This window comes from Astyanax mexicanus, chromosome 2 (assembly GCF_023375975.1).
Source record: "Astyanax mexicanus isolate ESR-SI-001 chromosome 2, AstMex3_surface, whole genome shotgun sequence".
Classification (NCBI taxonomy): Eukaryota; Metazoa; Chordata; class Actinopteri; order Characiformes; family Acestrorhamphidae; genus Astyanax; species Astyanax mexicanus.
This window is the reverse complement of record NC_064409.1, coordinates 3,459,660-3,479,412: the sequence shown is the minus strand read 5'-3', so window position 1 is coordinate 3,479,412 and position 19,753 is coordinate 3,459,660. Positions and strand designations below refer to the sequence as shown.

Genomic DNA, 19,753 nt, shown 5'->3' with positions numbered 1-19,753 from the left:
AGTGCATCCCGATTTATATTTATAAACATTAATATTTTAATATTTTAACATTATAGTCATTATGACATTTAGAATATTTTTCTCAATACATTACTTTTACTTTTATACTTTAAGTATTTCTTTTTAAACCAGTACTTTTAACACTTTTACACTTGAGTTGATACTTTAACTTCTACAAAAGTGTGATTTTAAACCCTTTAGAAGTACTTTTATCCACAGTGTAAAATGGAAGGGATACTTTTATGACCCCTCTTTCTTCACTTTCACAGAAAAAGAAACAAGAAAACAAGGACCCTGAACCCGGACCTGAGATATACAGCGAACGAGAGAGAGAAAGAGAGGAAGAGGGATCAATGCTAGAAACAAATATAGACAAAGGGATTGAAAGCTTAGAGGAGCGACCGGCTGAAGGAGAAAGAGAAGAAACAGAGTGGGAAACACCAGAGGAAGAGGAACGAGGGATAGGGTCTGAGTCAGTGCGAGAGAGCGGCTCAGGTGACGGAGATGATGAGAGGAGCAGTGAGTATGAGGAGAATGAGAGAGATTGGGAAGAGGAGAGAGAAAGAGACAGAATAGAGATGGAGAGAGAAAGGGTAGAACTAGAGCGAGAGAGAGAGGAGGAGCTGGAGAGGGAAGCGCTAGCAGCAAGAGAAAGAGAAAGAGCGAGAGAGAAGGAGAGAGAGGACACTGAGGAAAGAGAGAGGATAGACTGGGAGAGAATGGAGAGAGAGAGAATGGAGAGAGAGAGAGTAGGAGAGGGAGACAGAGAGGAAGACATGAGGACACACATCTCTCAGTATGAGTTTCTCAAGGTAGGTTTGCATTGGAATGTAGTTCATACACTCCTGAATCTGAATTTTATCAGGTACAGTACAGGCCAAAAGTTTGGACACACCTTCTCTTTTTAATGCGTTTTCTTTATTTTCATGGCTGATATTTACATTGTAGATTCTCACTGAAGCATCAAAACTATGAATGAACACATGTGGAGTTTTATATTTCACAAAAAAAGGTGAAATAACTAAAAAAAAAACATGTTTTATATTCTAGTTTCTTCAAAATAGCCCCCCTTCACTCTGATTACTGCTTTGCACACTCTTTGCATCATTCTCTCAATGAGCTTCATTAAGAGGTGGCCACCTGAAATTAAAAGTTTTCCAACAGTCTTGAAGGAAGGAAGGAGTTCCCAGAGGTGTTTATTAGCACTTGTTGCTCCTTTGTCTTCTTCACTCTGTGCTCCAGCTCACCCCAAACCTGGATCTGGATTGGGTTCAGGTCCGGTGACTGTGGAGGTTCAGCTCATTTTTTATTAAGTACATAAAACTCCACATGTGTTTTGATGCTTCAGTGAGAATCTACAATGTAAATAAAGAAAACGCATTGAAAAAGAGAAGGTGCGTCCAAACTTATGGCCTTTACTGTACATCTGGTGAATGATGATAAACCTTTATAGCATCTTTCAAGACAAAAACCCAAAGACGCTTTATAATCAAAACTTTATACAATAAAAAAGCACCGCATTCAACCAACACACACCAATGATGAGAGTGGAAGCCTTCAGGCCACTTCCACTTAAATGTGGGAGAAACCCACATAAGGGGACACAGGTAGGGACTTGAACCCAAGACTCCAGCACTGAGACTCAAACATATACAGCTCTGGAAAACATTAAAAGAGCCCTTCATTTTCTGAATCAGTTTCTCTGATTTTGCTATTTATAGGTTTATGTTTGAGTAAAATGAACATTGTTGTTTTATTCTATAAACTACAGACAACATTTCTCACAAATTCCAATTACAAATATTCTCATTTAGAGCATTTATTTACAGAAAATGAGAAATGGCTGAAATAACAAAAAAGATGCAGAGCTTTCAGACCTCAAATAATGCAAAGAAAACAAGTTCATATTCATAAAGTTTTAAGAGTTCAGAAATCAATATTTGGTGGAATAATCCTGGTTTTTAATCACAGTTTTTTTCATGCACCTTGGCATCATGTTCTCCTTTCTCCACCAGTCTTACACACTGCTTTTGGATAACTTTATGCTGCTTTACTCCTGGTGAAAAATTCATGCAGTTCAGTTTGGTGGTTTGATGGCTTGTGATCATCCATCTTCCTCTTGATTATATTCCAGAGGTTTTCAATTTGGTAAAATCAAATAAACTCATCATTTTTAAGTGCTCTAATTTTTTTCCAGAGCTGTATACGGGTTTAATACCTGGTTTTGGCAAGCTACAAATTTTAGTTCACTTTGTGTTTTTACCATTGTAAAATATACCATTACAAGTGTTTTACATTACATGGTAAAAACCTACTAAGTTCACAAAGTCAACTTGTAATTAAGAGAAGGCACGCTTGGTGTACTTTTCCTGTCATTACGATAGCAAAGACTCAATGACATGCCTTAAATCAAGCTGCGTGGTGCACGGATGACGGCTTGCCTGTAGATCACTAAAATAGGGCATAAAAAAGTCAGTAATTGTAAACCTACAGTCTTTCCATATGGTTGATGTACCAGTTGACATGTAATACAGAACTCAGAACTCATACACAATAATTTCCTCTCATAAATACTAGAAAAATCTCTATAAAGAGGGTTTTTACCATTGTACTCCATTGCAAGTGTTTGATTTTTTTTTTCACATTGGTTTTTACAAGTTTTCTGTCGTTTTAAAGGGACCTCCTGGTGATAATGGTATACCAGGGACTAAGGTAATTAGTTTTACACATCCTCTTTCTCTTAAATGAAATTTTGTGGCCTGATTTTCGTGTGTGTATTCTGGAGCTGTAATTAGTTACATAATTCCTGCTTCATGATTTGGTTCAATCACACCCACACCCACTGACATCATCATCATCCACCCCCGTTCCACAGGTTGAGAAATTAACACCGTCAGTCAGGCAGATCGTGTGGAATATAAACCATACTCCATTAACTTTAACTAAGTCCTCAGAGCTCTGTTTTACTGGAGCTTTGCTTAAAGAACATAATCTGAATATTGATCAGTTTCTCGCTCTATAAATATGTCTTTTTTACCTCTTTTTAATTTTATCTCCTCTCGTATTTAAAGATGTCTTTTTGTTGCTGTTGCTCTTTGCGTGCATTTATAGGGGGAGATTGGAGAGAAGGGACAAAAGGTAAATTGATGTTTTAAATCCAATTAATTGAGTAACAAACCAACATTATACTGTATAAAGGGGTGAGTGTTTTTGCTGTTATATTGAGATACGGCCGTATGTTTTTCTAGGGGGAACCTGGTATTGGCCACCGTGGGCCTGTTGGTCAAGCTGGTCCACCTGGACAGAAGGTAAATCCCACCTATATATTTGTGTTGTTTATTTATTTAACCTTTAATTTAACCAGGCAAATCATTACGAACATATTCTTATTGACTGTAAAAGCCTGGCAATATATTATGGAGACTTATTTAGGATATATTTGGCCCTGTCTTACATAAAAGATGTGTTGCAATGCTTATTGCTCACACCTTGTGCCTGCATAATTTATTTATTTATTTATTTGGTATATCGCTACCTCCCCTCTCTTTAAATGACTAATTCAACTGTATTAGTATCTGTATCTTTACACTCCCTCGAGTGTATTATTGCTAGATAGGATTATACCACAGTTCCATTATCGCTGTATTCCATTGCTGCTCTGTTTGTAGCTGCGCTGTTTGGCTTGTAAGTGCTGCATCGTTGCTAGGTTACCTGTATGTGGCGGAGTAATGCATGGAGAGCTTCTGTTACAGTACATTACTGGCTGATAATGGCACTCCAGAACACCTCTTAGCCAATCACATTGCAGGGTCGAAACTAACTGTGGTATAATAGAGATAATAATATAAGCAAAATAACAGGCAAACAAAGGGGGGGGGGGGGTGTGAAATAAAGAAACCCATAAATAACGAAATAAATTTAAAAAATATATCTGGAAGTGAGGTGTGTTCAAGTAAATTTCTGGTGTATTGCTATCTTGGCATTCAAAAAAAACACAGGTGCTCTACTAAGCTACAAAGTGCACAAACCCAGCTTTTACATCAGCAATAAACAGAATACTAAATAAAATAACATTACTGTTCCCGTTTCCACTGCTGAGAAGTGCAGAAGCGCTGCGCTGTTAAAATAGCAATCTGCCAAAGTCAGAGCTTATCTGGCTCTTTAAGAAAAAGGTGAGTTAAACCCAAAACACACCTATGATTAATTAAGAGAAGGCACGCAAGTTGCAAGTACTTTTCCCGTTGTTACGATAGCAAAGACACACTGACATGCCTTAAAGCAAGCTGAATGGTGCGCTGTTGACGGATCAGCCTGTAGATCACTAAAATAGGGCCTATTGTCTAAGTTTTATGTTCCTCTGCAATGATTTCTTCAATTTGTCGTTATTTTAGGGTGAGCCTGGAGAACCAGGACCACCAGGAGCACAGGGCATTCAGGGTATTCTTGGCAACCCAGGAATTCCAGGTACACCAGGTCACAGAGGTCATCCAGGTGACCCTGGAGAGCCGGGAAAGGAGGTAAATACATTTCTACTCATAATCATAAGTTATATGGAAACAAAATTCAACTTAGATTTAGCTGAACTCTTTTACGATGTGCAAAAACACTCTTTACTTATTATATACTTATTATTAAGGGGTTAGGCGTACAAGATAGTAAGAGTAGTACGGGACAGGCAGGGTCAGTAACAATAAACAAAGAAATCAAGCTGTAGAAGAGCTAGATAACTTGATTTAATACTCAACAGGGAACAGAGCAAACTGAGAGGTATTTACTGTATACTGGACAGGTGTAGACAATCAGAAGCTGGGGGAGTGGGATCGCTATGATCAGCAGGGAGTCAGGGAGGGGAATTAGAGTCTTTAAGTAGTTCAGAGTCCTGAAACACCATGTTCACCAACAATATGTGAGATATCACTATTTATTTACTATTATCTACTTATTTTACTGTTATTAATATTTTGCTATTTATTTACTGTCAGCCTATGTGCATTGGTCACAAGTTTTTCTAGATCTATATTTTTAATATTGTAAAATTCAACTTGTATTTTTTGGTTTATATAGATTTTTATTTCTATCGTATATTGCTAAATATTTTTAAACATATTGCAAATTTCCCCGCTGTGGGATTGATAAAGATTTATGTAATCTTAGGGAGACAGAGGAAAACGAGGTAAAAATGGATCACCTGGCGCCCCAGGAGCGGCTGGACCTCCAGGAAAAGAGGTAAAAGAGTTAAAAAGCATTAATATAAAAAAACCAATATAAAATAAAATTATGATTAATTATTGATTTGGCTATGAAGAGTACTGAGTGCCTTTTTGTCAAATTGAATTGTTTCAGGCTGTTTCAGAATCTCATGTTAGATTTTTGACGTCTATTAAAACATTAAAGAACACAAAATAGAAAGGCTTTAAGTTGTAATAAATAAATAAATCAGTAAATTAACCTTTATTTTCCCTCTGATTGACATTGAGGTTTACAGTACAGCCGAGAGTTTATAGTTTAAAATGGATTTAAAATATTTAATAAGAAATAATTAGAAACTAAATAGGATAAAGGAACAAAATAGTAAAAAATATCAAATATATATATATATATATATATATATATATATATATATATATATATATATATATATATATATATATATATGATATGATATATAGATGAATAAAAGACAGCTCTGAACAAAATTAGGAGATCACTTCAGTTTCTGAATCAGTTTCTCTGATTTTGCTATTTATAGGTTTAGGTTTGAGTAAAATAAACATTGTTGTTTAATTCTATAAACTACAGACAACATTTCTCCCAAATTCCAAATAAAAATATTGTCATTTAGAGCATTTATTTGCAGAAAATGAGAAATGTCTGAAATAACAAAAAAGATGCAGAACTTTCAGACCTCAAATAATACAAAGAAAACAACAAATTCATAAAGTTTTAAGAGTTTAGAAATCAATATTGGTTGGACAATAACAGTTTTCATGCATCTTGGCATCCTGATCTCCTCCACCAGTCTTACACACTGCTTTTGGATAACTTTATGCTGCTTTACTCCTGGTGCAAAAATTCAAGCAGTTCAGTTTGGTGGTTTGATGGCTTGTGATCATCCATCTAACACATAAAAAAAGCCCTGGGCCAGACTCCTAACAACCCTGTAAGTCATTTTGGATAAGATCATCTGATAAAATGCTGTAAAATTTAATGTAATATAGATGTAATCATAGACAATAGAGGAGCAGTTCAATAAATTAAATATATTTTTTAAATAAATTGTTTTTTTTTTTACGGTTTCTCAGGTTTGGTTTTGTTTTGTTTTACTTTTTTGTATTTTTACTGCATTCTGCATGTAGCTCCATCTACATATTTAGAGGTCATTTTTATTGTTATAGGGGTCTGCAGGTCCACCTGGAGCGAAAGGTGACAAGGTAAGTGTTTTAGACGGTTTATATCCCTGCTATCAGGTGTTGCTGTATTAAAAATGAAAGGTCACTTCTTGAAAAAAAAAAAAAATCTGCCATCTGTTATCTCCAGGGTGACAGCATCCCGGGGGAGCCAGGAGATAGAGGCGTGGCTGGGCTTCCAGGTCGCAGGGTAATGCTGTAATGGATATTTATGTGGATATTATCTGTGATTTTGTGCTGCAATATAAGAAAATTGTGTTTTATGTTGTGTTAAATGTATATTAAACACTTTCTAACCGTGATGTTATAAGAATGCATCTCTATTTATGTGGAATTTTTAAAAAAAAATCTAAAATCGCAGGGAGCCAAGGGCACTGTGGGAACCAGAGGGCCACCAGGACTGATGGTAGGTTTCAAATGACTTAAAAGTTAAACTCAATGGAGTTTAACACAATTATCTTTCATGCTTCTGATTAAGTACATTGTAATTGGATCATTTAGAAATATACAATATATGCAGTGTATGAGGATGTGTACTGTATATTTTATATGCAGTTTTATATCAGTTTCAGAATCAGTTTCTCTGATTTTTACTATTTATAGGTTTATGTTTGAGTAAAATGAACATTGTTGTTTTATTCTATAACATTTCTCCTAAAATCCACATAAAAATATTTTATCATTTAGAGCATTTTTTGCAGAAAATGAGAAATGGCTAAAATAAAACAAAAAAACAGAGCTTTCAGACCTCAAATAATGCAAAGAAAACAAGTTCATATTCATAAAGTTTTAAGAGTTCAGAAATCAATATTTGGTGGAATTACCCTGGTTTTTAATCACAGTTTTTTTCATGCATCTTGGCATCATGTTCTCCTCCACCAGTCTTACACACTGCTTTTGGATAACTTTATGCTGATTTACTCCTGGTGCAGAAATTCAAGCAGTTCAGTTTGGTGGTTTGATGGCTTGTGATCATCCATCTTCCTCTTGATTATATTCCAGAGGTTTTCAATTTGGTAAAATCAAAGAAACTCATCATTTTTAAATGATCTCTTATTTTTTTTCCCAAACAACTAAACAAGGAAGTTTTAAGTCTAGACTTAAAGATTAAGACTATGTCTGACTCCTGAACATTTTCGAGAAGGTTCATATAAGCTTTATATAAGAAACATAAGAGCTTCATAAGAGAAACATAAGAGACACATAAGAGCTTAATAAGAGAAACATAATAGCTTAATAAGAGCTTCCTAAGAGCTTCATATCAGTTTTATAAGAGAAACATAATAGCTTCATAAGAGAAAACATGAGAGCTTCCTAAAAGCTTCCTAAGAGCTTCATAAGAGCTTCATTAGAGAAACATAAGAACTTCATAAGAGAAAACATAAGAGCTTCCTAAGAGCTTCATTAGAGACACATAAGAGCTTCATAAGAGAAAACATAAGAGCTTCATAAGAGCTTCCTAAGAGAAACATAAGAGCTTAATAAGAGAAACATAAGAGCTTCATAAGAGAAAACATAAGAGCTTCATAAGAGAAAACATAAGAGCTTCATAAGAGCTTCATAAGAGAAAACATAAGAGCTTCATAAGAGCTTCCTAAGAGAAACATAAGAGCTTAATAAGAGAAACATCAGAGCTTCATAAGAGAAAACATAAGAGCTTCATAAGAGAAAACATAAGAGCTTCATAAGAGCTTCATTAGAGAAACGTAAGAGCTTCATAAGAGAAACATAAGAGAAAAATAAGAGGAACTACTAGGTAACCAGCACCCTGTGATCTAAGTTGTTATAAAGGTTTATAACACTCTTAATGCCATATTGCTTCAAAGTGTTCATATTAATCATATTAATCATATTAATAGTGTTGATTTAACACAATGACAGATATACTGTGAATCTGTGGTTTGGATTCATACAGTCTACTGTATACAACAATCTATATTTAAATGATCAGAATGATACAATTTTAATGCTAAGATTTTAATAGACTTTCAGATCCATTTTTATTCACGTTTTAAAGATCTATCTCTTTGTTTTAGGGTCTTAAAGGCGTTTCCGGAGTGAAAGGAGAGAAGGTGAGGTGACCTTTCAGCGGAATCGTCAGCAGTTTAGCTCTAGTTAAAATTCTAAGGAGCTCCTCCGTATTGAAAGGGTTGAATTTTTATGCACCGCCCGTCACTCTTCACTTTCAGCAAAGTTTGGGCTCGTGTCAGCTGCTCTGACAGGGTTATAGAGGGAATTAATTTAGAGGATTCTGTCTTTCCTGAGTGCCGGAGTGACAGAGTGCCTCAGGCAGGCTGTTCTCAGACCTGTCCCTGTTCAGCTGTGGACGCCGCGCTCAGAATCGCTTTAGTGCGCAGTGAGATTCTGACTCACACTGTTTTACTGTATATCTAAAAAAGTTTGCAGACGTCTACTCAACCTGCTCAACCTTCTCCAGGCAGGCTGTATCCCCTTTACTCCAGTTTCAGCCGCAGCTTTTTTACCTGGGGAGGCTTTACACTAGGGGCCCTATTTTAGTGTTAGCGTGTCTTTGCCAGAGGTGGAAAGTAATGAATTACATTTACTCAAGTTACTGTAATTGAGTAGATTTAATGAGTAATTTGTCATTTTTTTAAAGTAGTTTTTAAAATAGGTAATTTTACTTTTACTCAAGTACATTTTGACACAAGTAATTCACTTCGCTACATTGGAAAATTCCCCGTTACTTAGTAAAAAATAAAATGCTGGGAAAAAAAAACAATTGTCTGAATAAAAAAGAACAAAATTGGCACGGATGCTTGTGCTTGAAATAACGAGGCAATAATGTCCTCATGCAATGCGAGCACATTGTCTCCTCTGATTGGTCAGAGCTGTGTGGTGCAGAAGTCAGAAAAAAAAATATACAGTGAGAAGACAGTGTGTTTCATTGTGTATATCTGTGCAATGTGAAGCAGCTTTCAAACGTGTAACGTAGTAAATAGAGTAAATAAACACTGAAAAAAATGATGCGTTAAATTTACTTAAAAAAAGTTTCGCAACTTTCTACATTTGCTTTTTTCAAGTAAATTTAATTTAAGATAAGTTTAAGCAACTTCAGCTTAATTTCTGCATACAGTATTACCTAATTACAATTCCTTAATTCATACAATATTGATGAAATAAAAAAAAATGGTTAAAACACACATTTTTACATCATATTTACATAATCTCAAATATTTATTTTGTAAGCAGAGCAAGTCTCAACACATGGATGTTTTTAGTAAACTACAAATAATGTATTACATGCCGTCCATGTTTTGAGACAGTGTAATATGTGTGTTTAAAATTATAATATATTATGTATCATAAATTATTTGAGTAATATAGTATAAATTAAGTAATTACAATTAGATAATATTATATGCAGAAATGAAGTAAAGTTTACTAAAAGAAAGGATTGATTCAGTAAAAATAAATGAAGTAAAGTTTACTAAAAGAAAGGATTGATTCAGTAAAAATAAATGAAGTAAAGTTTACTAAAAGAAAGGATTGATTCAGTAAAATAAATGAAGTAAAGTTTACTAAAAGAAAGGATTGATTCAGTAAAAATAAATGAAGTAAAGTTTACTAAAAGAAAGGATTGATTCAGTAAAAATAAATGAAGTAAAGTTTACTAAAAGAAAGGATTGACTGAAGTTCGGTTCACTTATTTACTCTGTGTAACATTTAAGTCTTGAAACTGAGTTGAAGTTACTTTAATTTATCTGAAATTAAATTTGCTTTTAAAAAAAGCAAATGCAGAAAGTTGCAAAACTCTTTTTAAGTAAATTTTACGCATATTTTTTTTCAGTGCATACTGTGCGCTCTTAGTGTGTGAACAGCATGGAGCAGCAGGGACTGCGTTTGTTCATGGCAGGATATTATCTGGCTAATATATTTTGGATTGAACTGTGCCTTATCAGCAGTTTAGCTCAATTAAAAAGAACTATATTATAAATATAATATAAATATATTTTATTATATAGCTGGATTATATAGCTGGATAGAGACCAGATCACAGAATAAATATCTGCGTGTTGGTTGGGGGTGGGGCAGATTTTGGGGACGAACTTGGTGCCATAATTCATTTACATTAAAAATATAATAACAAGTTACTGATTCTAATTTAATCGCCTGCATAAAATAAAAATTAAAACACTGAATTTGAACTCTAAAAACTTTAATTTTCACATTTGTTTCGCAGGGTGACAGAGGTGTACCTGGTATGAGAGGAGAAAGGGTAAGAAATAAAGCTTTAATTAATAATCACATACTGTATAAATTACAGCCACACCAGACAGTTCTGGAGTCATCCTCCTGTTGTTATCTGTCTCTGCACAGGGAAGTCCTCTGTCCATGCCTGGACCACGTGGATATAAAGGGTTAAAAGGCGACGGGGTGAGACATACATGTTATTTGCTCTGGATTTTCTTGTGTTAGGAATAAGCCTGGGTCATATCCATACTGATCAGCTAGATGTGCTGGATGCTGGATGTGACTGGCATGCTGTGTGTGTGTGTGTGTGTGTGTGTGTGTGTGTGTGTGTTTATCAGGGGGAAAAAGGACCTCCAGGATTTGATGGAGATAAAGGAGAGAAAGGAGAGGATGGGCCTCCTGGTGTGAAGGTATTCTACATCTTTAACCTTACTGGATAATAAGTTTATAAGATGTTAATCACTAGATGCTTCTGATATATTCTTTAGAGGTGTGATAAAGTACAAATCGACGCTGTCTAATGAAAAATAATTATCTCTATTTTTGTCGATTTTTAGTTTTCTACATAATTTAAACAGACAAACTGTCCCTTACACTGTGCCAAAATTTCTTGATGAATGGACCAATAGAAATACTTTAAAATGACCTGAAATAAACTCTTTTTACATTGACTTCCATTGAAAGTATAGAAGGTTTTTTCTCTCTCCTGCAAAGTTGTTTTTTATTGGACAGCGACGTAATACTATGTTACATTTCTTAAGTAGAAAAGTAGACATTTCTACTTTATTGGAGTAATTATTTTTACATTTTCACACAATTATCTGAACTTTCTCCTCCTTACATTTTACTAAAAATAGCCTCGTTACTCCTATTTAATTTCAGCTCATTTTTAGTCCAGCTTCTCATCATTCAAAAAAAACCTATCCAGATAAATCTCTCCATCCAGATAGAGTGAATCTGATTGTGATTGGATGTAGAGAAGTATAAACATATACCATTCAGACTCCCTATTGGTTTATACCCCCCCCCCCCACACACTCCAGCAAGAACATAGCAGACGTATGTAGTCTAGTATGAAGATGATCCGTGTAGAGACTCAAGAGAACTCCAGACAAACTCCAGTCCAAGCAAGCTTTAACTTTAATATATTTACATTGTAGCTACTAAAATACATTCATTTTCAATGGGCATATATGCAGCTGAAACAGAGAACAGCCTAGTGCATCCCAAATTATATTATCAACATGAACATTTTAATATTTTAGCATTAAAGTCATTATGGCTTTTAGACAAATGTGTTTTGGTAAGGGAGGGGTTGAAGGGTAGTGCACTATAGGGCTCTGTATGTGGGCGTGGCCTAAGCTTTTATTCTTAATGAATTTATATTTTTCTCCTTACATTACTTTTACTTTTATACTTTAAGTAGTTTTAAAACCAGTACTTTTACACTTTTACTTTTAGTGAGTAAAAAGCTTGACTTAATACTTCTTCAACTTCTACAGATATATTTTATTAAACCCTAGTATCTGTACTTTTACCTACATATTAATGAATAGGAATACTTTTGACGCATATGTTCAAACTCGCCTATAAAATATGCCTGTAAAATATATTAACTTATACCATTCCGACTTCCTATTGGTTTATACTGTGATCCATCACACCTGCTCATCACATCACGCCCCCCCCCCCCCACACACACACACACACTCCAGCAAGAACATAGCAGACTTATGTAGTCTAGTATAAAGATGATGCGTGCAGATATATTTACAATATATATATATATATTTACAAATATATTTACATGTGCATATATGCAGCGTGAAACAAGGAGCAGCCTAGTGCAAAAAAAAAAATTCAACCATTATTTTATGTATATATTAACATTATATTTATTTCATGGCTTTCAGAAAACTGTGTTTTGTACTTTTGTACTTTAAGTAGTTTTTTGAATCCAGTACTATTTACTACACTTTTACTTAAAGAGTAAAAAGCTTGAGTTGATTCTTCTTAAACTTCTACAGAAGTTATATTTCAAACACTACTACCTATACTTCTACCTACAGAGTGAATGAAGACACTTTTATTGAAAGGTTTTAATGTTCATACACCTTTAATGTTCATATAAATAATAATAAAAACACGTATTTAAAGTCCGTCAGCAACTGCTGGATTCAGTTAAATCTGCGTCATTGCCCTGTAGAATCCATTGGTCTGCAGAAGCGTTTCAGAGCACTGTTGGATGGCCATTTGGCTGATGGCTGTTTAATGTTGTTTTTGATGCTTTCTGTGGCGATGCTGTTGTTATTTTTATCTGGTTGGTAATTGTGCGTCTGGGTGAATAAAGGTTGAGAACGAGGCTCTGTGAGCTCAGTAATACTCTCAGCAGGTCACTATGATAAACAGATAAATCAATTAAATTCCCAGTGTTAAAATATATTCACTAAATGACTAGATAAATGCCACTGAATCATCACAGTGATGAGTTAGTGATGTCATAAAGCTGTGTTGGTCAATCAGGAACTTCGAGAATTCATTGTGCTAAATTTATATATTTTTTCTATATAACTGTAACGACAGGGTGTGAAGGGTGAAGGTGGGACCAAAGGAAAGATGGGACCCTTTGGGGCTCGAGGACCTGTCGGACAAAAGGTATGATTTTTAACTATTTAAAAAAAGAGTTTTAGACACCTAAACACATTATAATAAATTATAAATACATTATCTCTGCAGTAAAAGAGGCACTGCATGTATAAGTGTCTAAATCACATTAGAACAGAGACAAGTGAATATAAATACAGTAAAACATCTTATTTCTAATTCCATCAGTAGCTCACAGCTCTATTTTATTGAACAAAATTAAACAATTATCTTAGATAGATAGATAGCTTTAAATATATTTAAATGAATGAAGTGATGAGAAGTAAATAGTAGTAAAAAGTAGTAAATGCACTACTTTTTGTGTTAGTGTTATTTTTAGTTATAATATCAGTATTACTGAGCAAATAAGCCAAAAAAATGTTAATGCTAATTGCTGTTCAGTAGGTGCATTTTTGTAGGTGCACTGTCTTTTATATTGTCTACAATAGAACTAAAATAGAGGTTTTTAGACTAGTTTTTAAAACTTGTATAAAACTTTTTATTCCTTGGCTTTTAACCTGAAATGATCTATCTGTCTGTCTGTCTGCATAACCAAGTATTTTTTACTTTTTGGTTTCCAGGGAGAAGCAGGGGAGCCAGGTATCAATGGAGAAGTTGTAAGTTAGCCTATTTTGTGATTCCTTTTAAATTTAAATAGATTGTCTTAAGATGGTTTTCTTCGATTTAACCAAATTGAAAAACCTCTGGAATATAATCAAGAGGAAGATGGATGATCACAAACCATCAAACCACCAAACTGAACTGCTTGAATTTTTGCACCAGGAGTAAAGCAGCATAAAGTTATCCAAAAGCAGTGTGTAAGACTGGTGGAGGAGGAGAACATGTGATTAAAAACCAGGGTTATTCCACCAAATATTGATTTCTGAACTCTTAAAACTTTATGAATATGAACTTGTTTTCTTTGCATTATTTGAGGTCTGAAAGCTCTGCATCTTTTTTTTGTTATTTCAGTCATTTCTCATTTTCTGTAAATAAATGCTCCAAATATTTTTATTTGTAATTTGGGAGAAATGTTGTCTGTAGTTTATAGAATAAAACAGGAACATTCATTTTACTCAAAAATAAACCTATAAATAGCAAAATCAGAGAAACTGATTCAGAAACTGAAGTGCTCTCTTAAGCTGTAAATATAAATTTATATATGATATATAAATGATTTATGTGTATATGATATCTACATCAGGGCCGTAATGGAGCAGATGGTCTGGACGGTGCAAAAGGTGACAAGGGAGACATGGGCCTGCAAGGTCAAAAGGGTGACCAGGTACGATTGGATATTACTGAAATTATGTCTGCAGCCAGCAGGGTTTAGGGTATTTTTAGTACAGAATATTTATTTAGAGTAGATGTTTTCTATGATTGATAGTTCGATGTGGTTTATAAAAAACAGAAGTAAGATTGGTAACACTTTCTATAAAGGTCATCTCTATAAGACTCTACAAACATACTCATAACACATTATTATAATGCATTTATAAGGCATTATAACCATGATAATACGTATTTATAAAAATGTATAACCTATCAAGGCCATGTTTATCATGCATTATTTTAATTGTAATCATAATGCATTAAGAGCTGTGCTTATAACATGTTATATGTCAATAGCAAGAAACTCAGTCTTAGCTTGCCGAATTATGGATTATTACTAAAAATGCTTCCAAACACTTATAAACACACCCTGTATAATACTCTAAATATCATGAATTATACTTGACTTGAATATATTATTAGTTAAAGTCACTTATAATGTATTATAACAAGTATTTGTGCCCTCCAAGTAAAGTGACAGACTTTTATTGTGGGATTATATTTATTATTAATGATATATATATAATATAATAATATATATTATATAAATCATCTAATTATTATTCGTAGAAGACATGTATTCTAAAGAAATAAAGCCACTTTATAAGGCCTTATGATAGTATTATAAGATGTTATAAATGTGGTTATAGAGTTTAACAGAGATGACATTCATAAAAAATAAGATTTTGTGTTTTGTTGTACAGGGTGAGAAAGGAGATCACGGTTTTCCAGGAGACGAAGGCTTTAAAGGAGAAAAGGTAAAGCTCTAAACCCTGCACAAGGAGTTTGCTTATATGCTCATTGCTATCTTACACTCCACCAGCAGTCTATTTTGACAAGGTGGTCTAGAAATAAGTTTGTTCAGTACATTTCTGGTGTATTGCTTGTGTATTTTGGCCTCAAAAACACAAGTGCACCACTGACTGACTAGTGCAAAATCACTGCGCCATCAAAATAGCAATCCGCCAAAGTCAGAGCACACCTGGCTCCTAAAGGGAATGGCGTGTGACACTCTGATTGGTTTATTTCATGATATACCCAAAATTAAACACACCTATGATTAAGGTGTCAGTCTGTATTATTTAGTTTCTAAACTGAAAGCAGAAGCATTTCTGAGTGGAGAAGAATATAGATTTAATGGTACCAGTGTGCTGGAGTCTTATAATATATTCATTCTAAAAACTGGGGTGTCGGGTCACTTTTCGTGGTTTCAAGTTCTTCTTCTGGTCATGTCACGCGTCTTTACGTACTTACGTCACACGTACAGCCTCTAAAAGAGGATCCGGCTCAGTTTTACTGAACACGAGCGGCTGGTGGAGCATTGGAGACTTCAGAAGAGGAAACTCAGAGCTCAGTAGCTCCTCCATTCACCTATAGTAAAACCAAAGAAACGAAGGAGTGAAGCTTCTGACTGAGCTCTCTCTCTCTCTTTTTCTCTCTCTCTCTCTTTCTCTATCTGACTGAACATAACCTGGAATCGGATTCATCTGCTCTAAGAGGAGACCGCATCACACCCGCCCAGTTTAAAATGATTCTTCCTCATGCTCAGTGCAATTACCCATTCTCACCAGAGAGGGAGCTAAATCCTCCAAATCCCAAAATTTACAGACATCAGCTTTAATGAACATAATTAATACATGCCTTTTGCACATTTTGAGCCCCTTAATGTATACTTTTTTCCATCATAAAATAGAGCCCTATATGTCTAGATATTGTACTTTTATATACTGTACTGTACATAGTGTATTAAGCTCTTGTTCACTACTGTTGCTTCTTTCACTTCAGGGTTTCCGTGGTTTACCAGGACGGATGGGCAGCTCAGGATTAAATGGGGAACAGGTATTTGTTTTACATCTGATTATGTTATCATCAGATAAAATATATTTACTGTCAAATCAAAGCACTTTCGTGTTTATTTGTGAAATTTAGGGCAGCGCTGGAGGAGCAGGGACTCCAGGCCTTCCAGGACTGGATGGACTCCCTGGCCAAAAGGTGAGGAACAGCAAATTAACAAAGACCTGGGTAATATCTCAGTTACCACTATGATCATTACCAGTAAACGTATTATAACCTGCAGCTGTGATTATTCTGCACACCAAGAGGAAAAATAAACAGTGAGTAAATTATTGATTTTATTTTAGGGAGAAAAAGGCGATAGAGGCCTGAATGGACTGGATGGTTCACCAGGGGAAAAAGGAGAAAAGGTAATCCTCTAATTTATTACATTTCTATTTATTTATTTATTTTTTTTCCTCATTAAGAAGATCCTAGCTTCAGGGCTCCAAATGGTCCAGAAGGCTAAACGCTGCCACCATGATCAGGAGATCGCCGGTTTGAATCCTGCTCGTGTAGTTTGCCATCAGCTGCCGGAGCCATGAGAGCGCAATTGGTCTTGCTCTCTCTCTGGGTGGGTACAGTAGATGGCACTCTTTCCCCTCATCACTCCTAGGGTGATGTGGATCAGCACAAGGCTGCGTCTGTGAGCTTATGTATAATAACTGAGTTGCTGCGCTTTCCTCCGAGTGTTAGCGCAGTGATGACACTCGGTAATGCTCGGTAATGGGTAATTGGAAAATTAGAAATAAAATTATCTAAAAAAAAGAAGATCCTTGTTCCCTATATATATATATATATATATATATATATATATATATATATATATCAGTATCTGATGTTTTTGTCCTCTGCAGGGAGCTGCAGGTTTTGCAGGTTTTCCTGGGTTTAAAGGATCACCCGGAGCAGCAGGAACCAGTGGAGCTGCTGGTCGACCGGGGCCAGTCGGACCCAAAGGAGAAATTGGACCAAAGGTATTAATGAGGGCAGGTAGTAGTTATTAGAGATATCTGAAGGATCTGAGATAAGAGAGTGAATTTTAATAGATTCTTTACTTTGTGTAGTATGCCTTCAGTTTACAAAACAAGCACACCATTAATCACCATTAATTCTGATAACCTTTCTAAATTATGTTAGCTTGGGTTTCCCCATAGGCTTCCCAAAGAGTGATTAAACCTATAGTCATGTGTTTAACACTGATATTTTTATCTCAACTAATCTAACTCAACTTATATTGTTTTTTTATTCTACACATTTTTTATTAAATATATTTTTTATCAAATTATTTCTAATCAGTGAAAAACTCATAACATGATGGGAAAAGGTGTTTTCTCTGCCACATTAGCTGGGATGCTACCATGCTTTTCTTCAGAGTGTAGATTTTTAGTTTTCCACTGCTGCAGGTGGGGCTAATCTGCGGTCTGATTGGCTTATAAATAATTAATAAGTCTTAGTAATTATCTCAGTATTTCCTCAGTATATTCTTAGTTATCTCAGTTATTTTTGCACCAGGAGTAAAGGCATAAAGTTATCCAAAAGCAGTGTGTAAGACTGGTGGAGGAGAACATGCACTCAGTTTCATGAGACACTTCCATACAGTACACTGTATGTTTTTAATGGACTTTATGTTCTTCCTTTCTAAGGGGGAAAAAGGTAAAAGAGGCAGAGGGAAGACTTGTCAGAGAGGTCCTCCTGGAATTCCTGGACAAAGAGGAGTAGATGTAAGTTATTCCCAACCAGAACTCCAGAATTTATAAAGATAAATCCAGACTGTGTACACTGGTACACGTCTTTCTGATGTCCTTCACAATGTCTGTGTGTGTTTTCTCCAGGGTGATATAGGCACAGAAGGAATGAAAGGAGAAAAGGGCGAACCAGGACTTACAGTGAGTGTGTGCTTCTTGTTTTCAGTGATTCAAAAGTCATATAAACCCTTAGAGTTGTCTATATTTCTGCAATAAATTTCTTTGATTTTACCAAATTGAATAAATAAAACCACATCAGAGAAACTGTTTTAGTAAGTGAAGGGATCTCTTAATTATGAAGAGAACCCAGTTAAACCAATGAAAACAATATATTAGCCCTGTTTTTTTATTTGTTGAGGAAAATGATCCAATATTACATTCATGCCCATTGGTACCCTCTACAGTGGGGGTCCACCAACTAAGATCACTTCAAGGGCCAGGCAGATAATAGTCAGCAAGGTTTTAAGGAACCCCAGTGTAACTTCAAAGCAACTGAAGGCCTACAGTCGCCACTCATAGATATGTAATATTGGATCGCTTTCCTCAATAAATATATAATCAAGTATAATATATATATATATATATATTTGTTTAACTGGGTTTCCTTTATCTACTTTTAGAACTTATATGTCTAAAATCTGATGATGTTTTAGGTCATATTTATGCAGAAATATGAAACTGTTCTCTGTATGACTGTCTTTTTGTTTGTCTCTCTGTTTTCTCTCTCTCTTCGTCTGTCTGTCTGTCTCTCTGTCTGTCTCTCTTTCTCTCTTTATAACCTCCTCTCACTCTCTCTCCCTCTCCCCTCTGTCCATCTGTCTGTCTGTCTGTTTTTTTGTCTGACTGTCTTTTTTTGACACTTCTTGTATCTCTCTCTTTGTTTGTCTTTCTCTTTATCTATCTGTCTGTCTGTCTCGTTATGTCATCCTCTTAATGTCTCCCTGTCTGTCTGATTTATGTTGAAATATGGAAAATGTACAGTAGTTTTACAGTGAATGCAGAAAGAAGACTTTTTTCGTTTTTATATAATTTTTTATTGTCTAGATAAAATTTTACCTGTCCCTCTCGACCCTGTAGGTAGAAGAGGTGAAGGACCTGGTGACCAAGGAGGTGGTAGAGAAGTGTGGTGAGTGGGGGGGGGGGGGGGGGGGGTGTCGTTATACAGTATAAGCATGTGGCTGTGGATGGAGTTGAGCTGTGTGGGTGGTTGGTGCATGCACGATTTTGCCCATTTGTATGAATTTGTGCTCCTCCGTATACAGTTATGCACGCTCAGTCCCCCGCTGTTGCAGTATGGAGACCCCATGGGTTCCACCATCTGTTGTGTTCTAGAGTGTTCTCTCAGTGGAACAGACTGCTGAGCTCCGAGTGGCTTCAGGAGCCATTCACAAACAACCTTAAATCCATTAACAGAAATGAAGCATATGCCACACTGCGTTTTATCATTACAGCCTTCAAGTCTTTCAGACGAGCGTTAGAGCTCCTTCCAGTCCCGACAACGTCGAGCTGATCAAACGGGCTCCCCTTAGATTTCCCTCAATGACTTTTGACTAACAAAGGACGCCGTCTGTGACAGCATTT

General features: G+C 35.3%; 1 protein-coding gene across 3 annotated transcripts in view; it reads left to right on the top strand.

Moving 5' to 3' along the window:
- The window catches only part of col7a1l (collagen type VII alpha 1-like), a 159,580-nt gene that overhangs the window by 132,152 nt on the left and 7,675 nt on the right, over window positions 1–19,753 (top strand). For all 3 annotated transcript variants that reach the window (XM_049474988.1, XM_049474989.1, XM_049474987.1), the window contains 24 exons: window positions 270–812; window positions 2,677–2,712; window positions 3,112–3,138; window positions 3,249–3,308; window positions 4,392–4,517; window positions 5,155–5,226; window positions 6,396–6,431; window positions 6,538–6,597; window positions 6,769–6,813; window positions 8,444–8,479; window positions 10,609–10,644; window positions 10,746–10,802; window positions 10,958–11,029; window positions 13,203–13,274; window positions 13,844–13,879; window positions 14,467–14,547; window positions 15,299–15,352; window positions 16,380–16,433; window positions 16,524–16,586; window positions 16,736–16,798; window positions 17,285–17,401; window positions 18,071–18,148; window positions 18,260–18,313; window positions 19,250–19,298. In XM_049474988.1, the coding sequence (XP_049330945.1) occupies window positions 270–812; window positions 2,677–2,712; window positions 3,112–3,138; window positions 3,249–3,308; window positions 4,392–4,517; window positions 5,155–5,226; window positions 6,396–6,431; window positions 6,538–6,597; window positions 6,769–6,813; window positions 8,444–8,479; window positions 10,609–10,644; window positions 10,746–10,802; window positions 10,958–11,029; window positions 13,203–13,274; window positions 13,844–13,879; window positions 14,467–14,547; window positions 15,299–15,352; window positions 16,380–16,433; window positions 16,524–16,586; window positions 16,736–16,798; window positions 17,285–17,401; window positions 18,071–18,148; window positions 18,260–18,313; window positions 19,250–19,298 (1,927 nt within the window). The remainder of the gene's footprint in view (window positions 1–269; window positions 813–2,676; window positions 2,713–3,111; window positions 3,139–3,248; window positions 3,309–4,391; window positions 4,518–5,154; window positions 5,227–6,395; window positions 6,432–6,537; window positions 6,598–6,768; window positions 6,814–8,443; window positions 8,480–10,608; window positions 10,645–10,745; window positions 10,803–10,957; window positions 11,030–13,202; window positions 13,275–13,843; window positions 13,880–14,466; window positions 14,548–15,298; window positions 15,353–16,379; window positions 16,434–16,523; window positions 16,587–16,735; window positions 16,799–17,284; window positions 17,402–18,070; window positions 18,149–18,259; window positions 18,314–19,249; window positions 19,299–19,753) is intronic.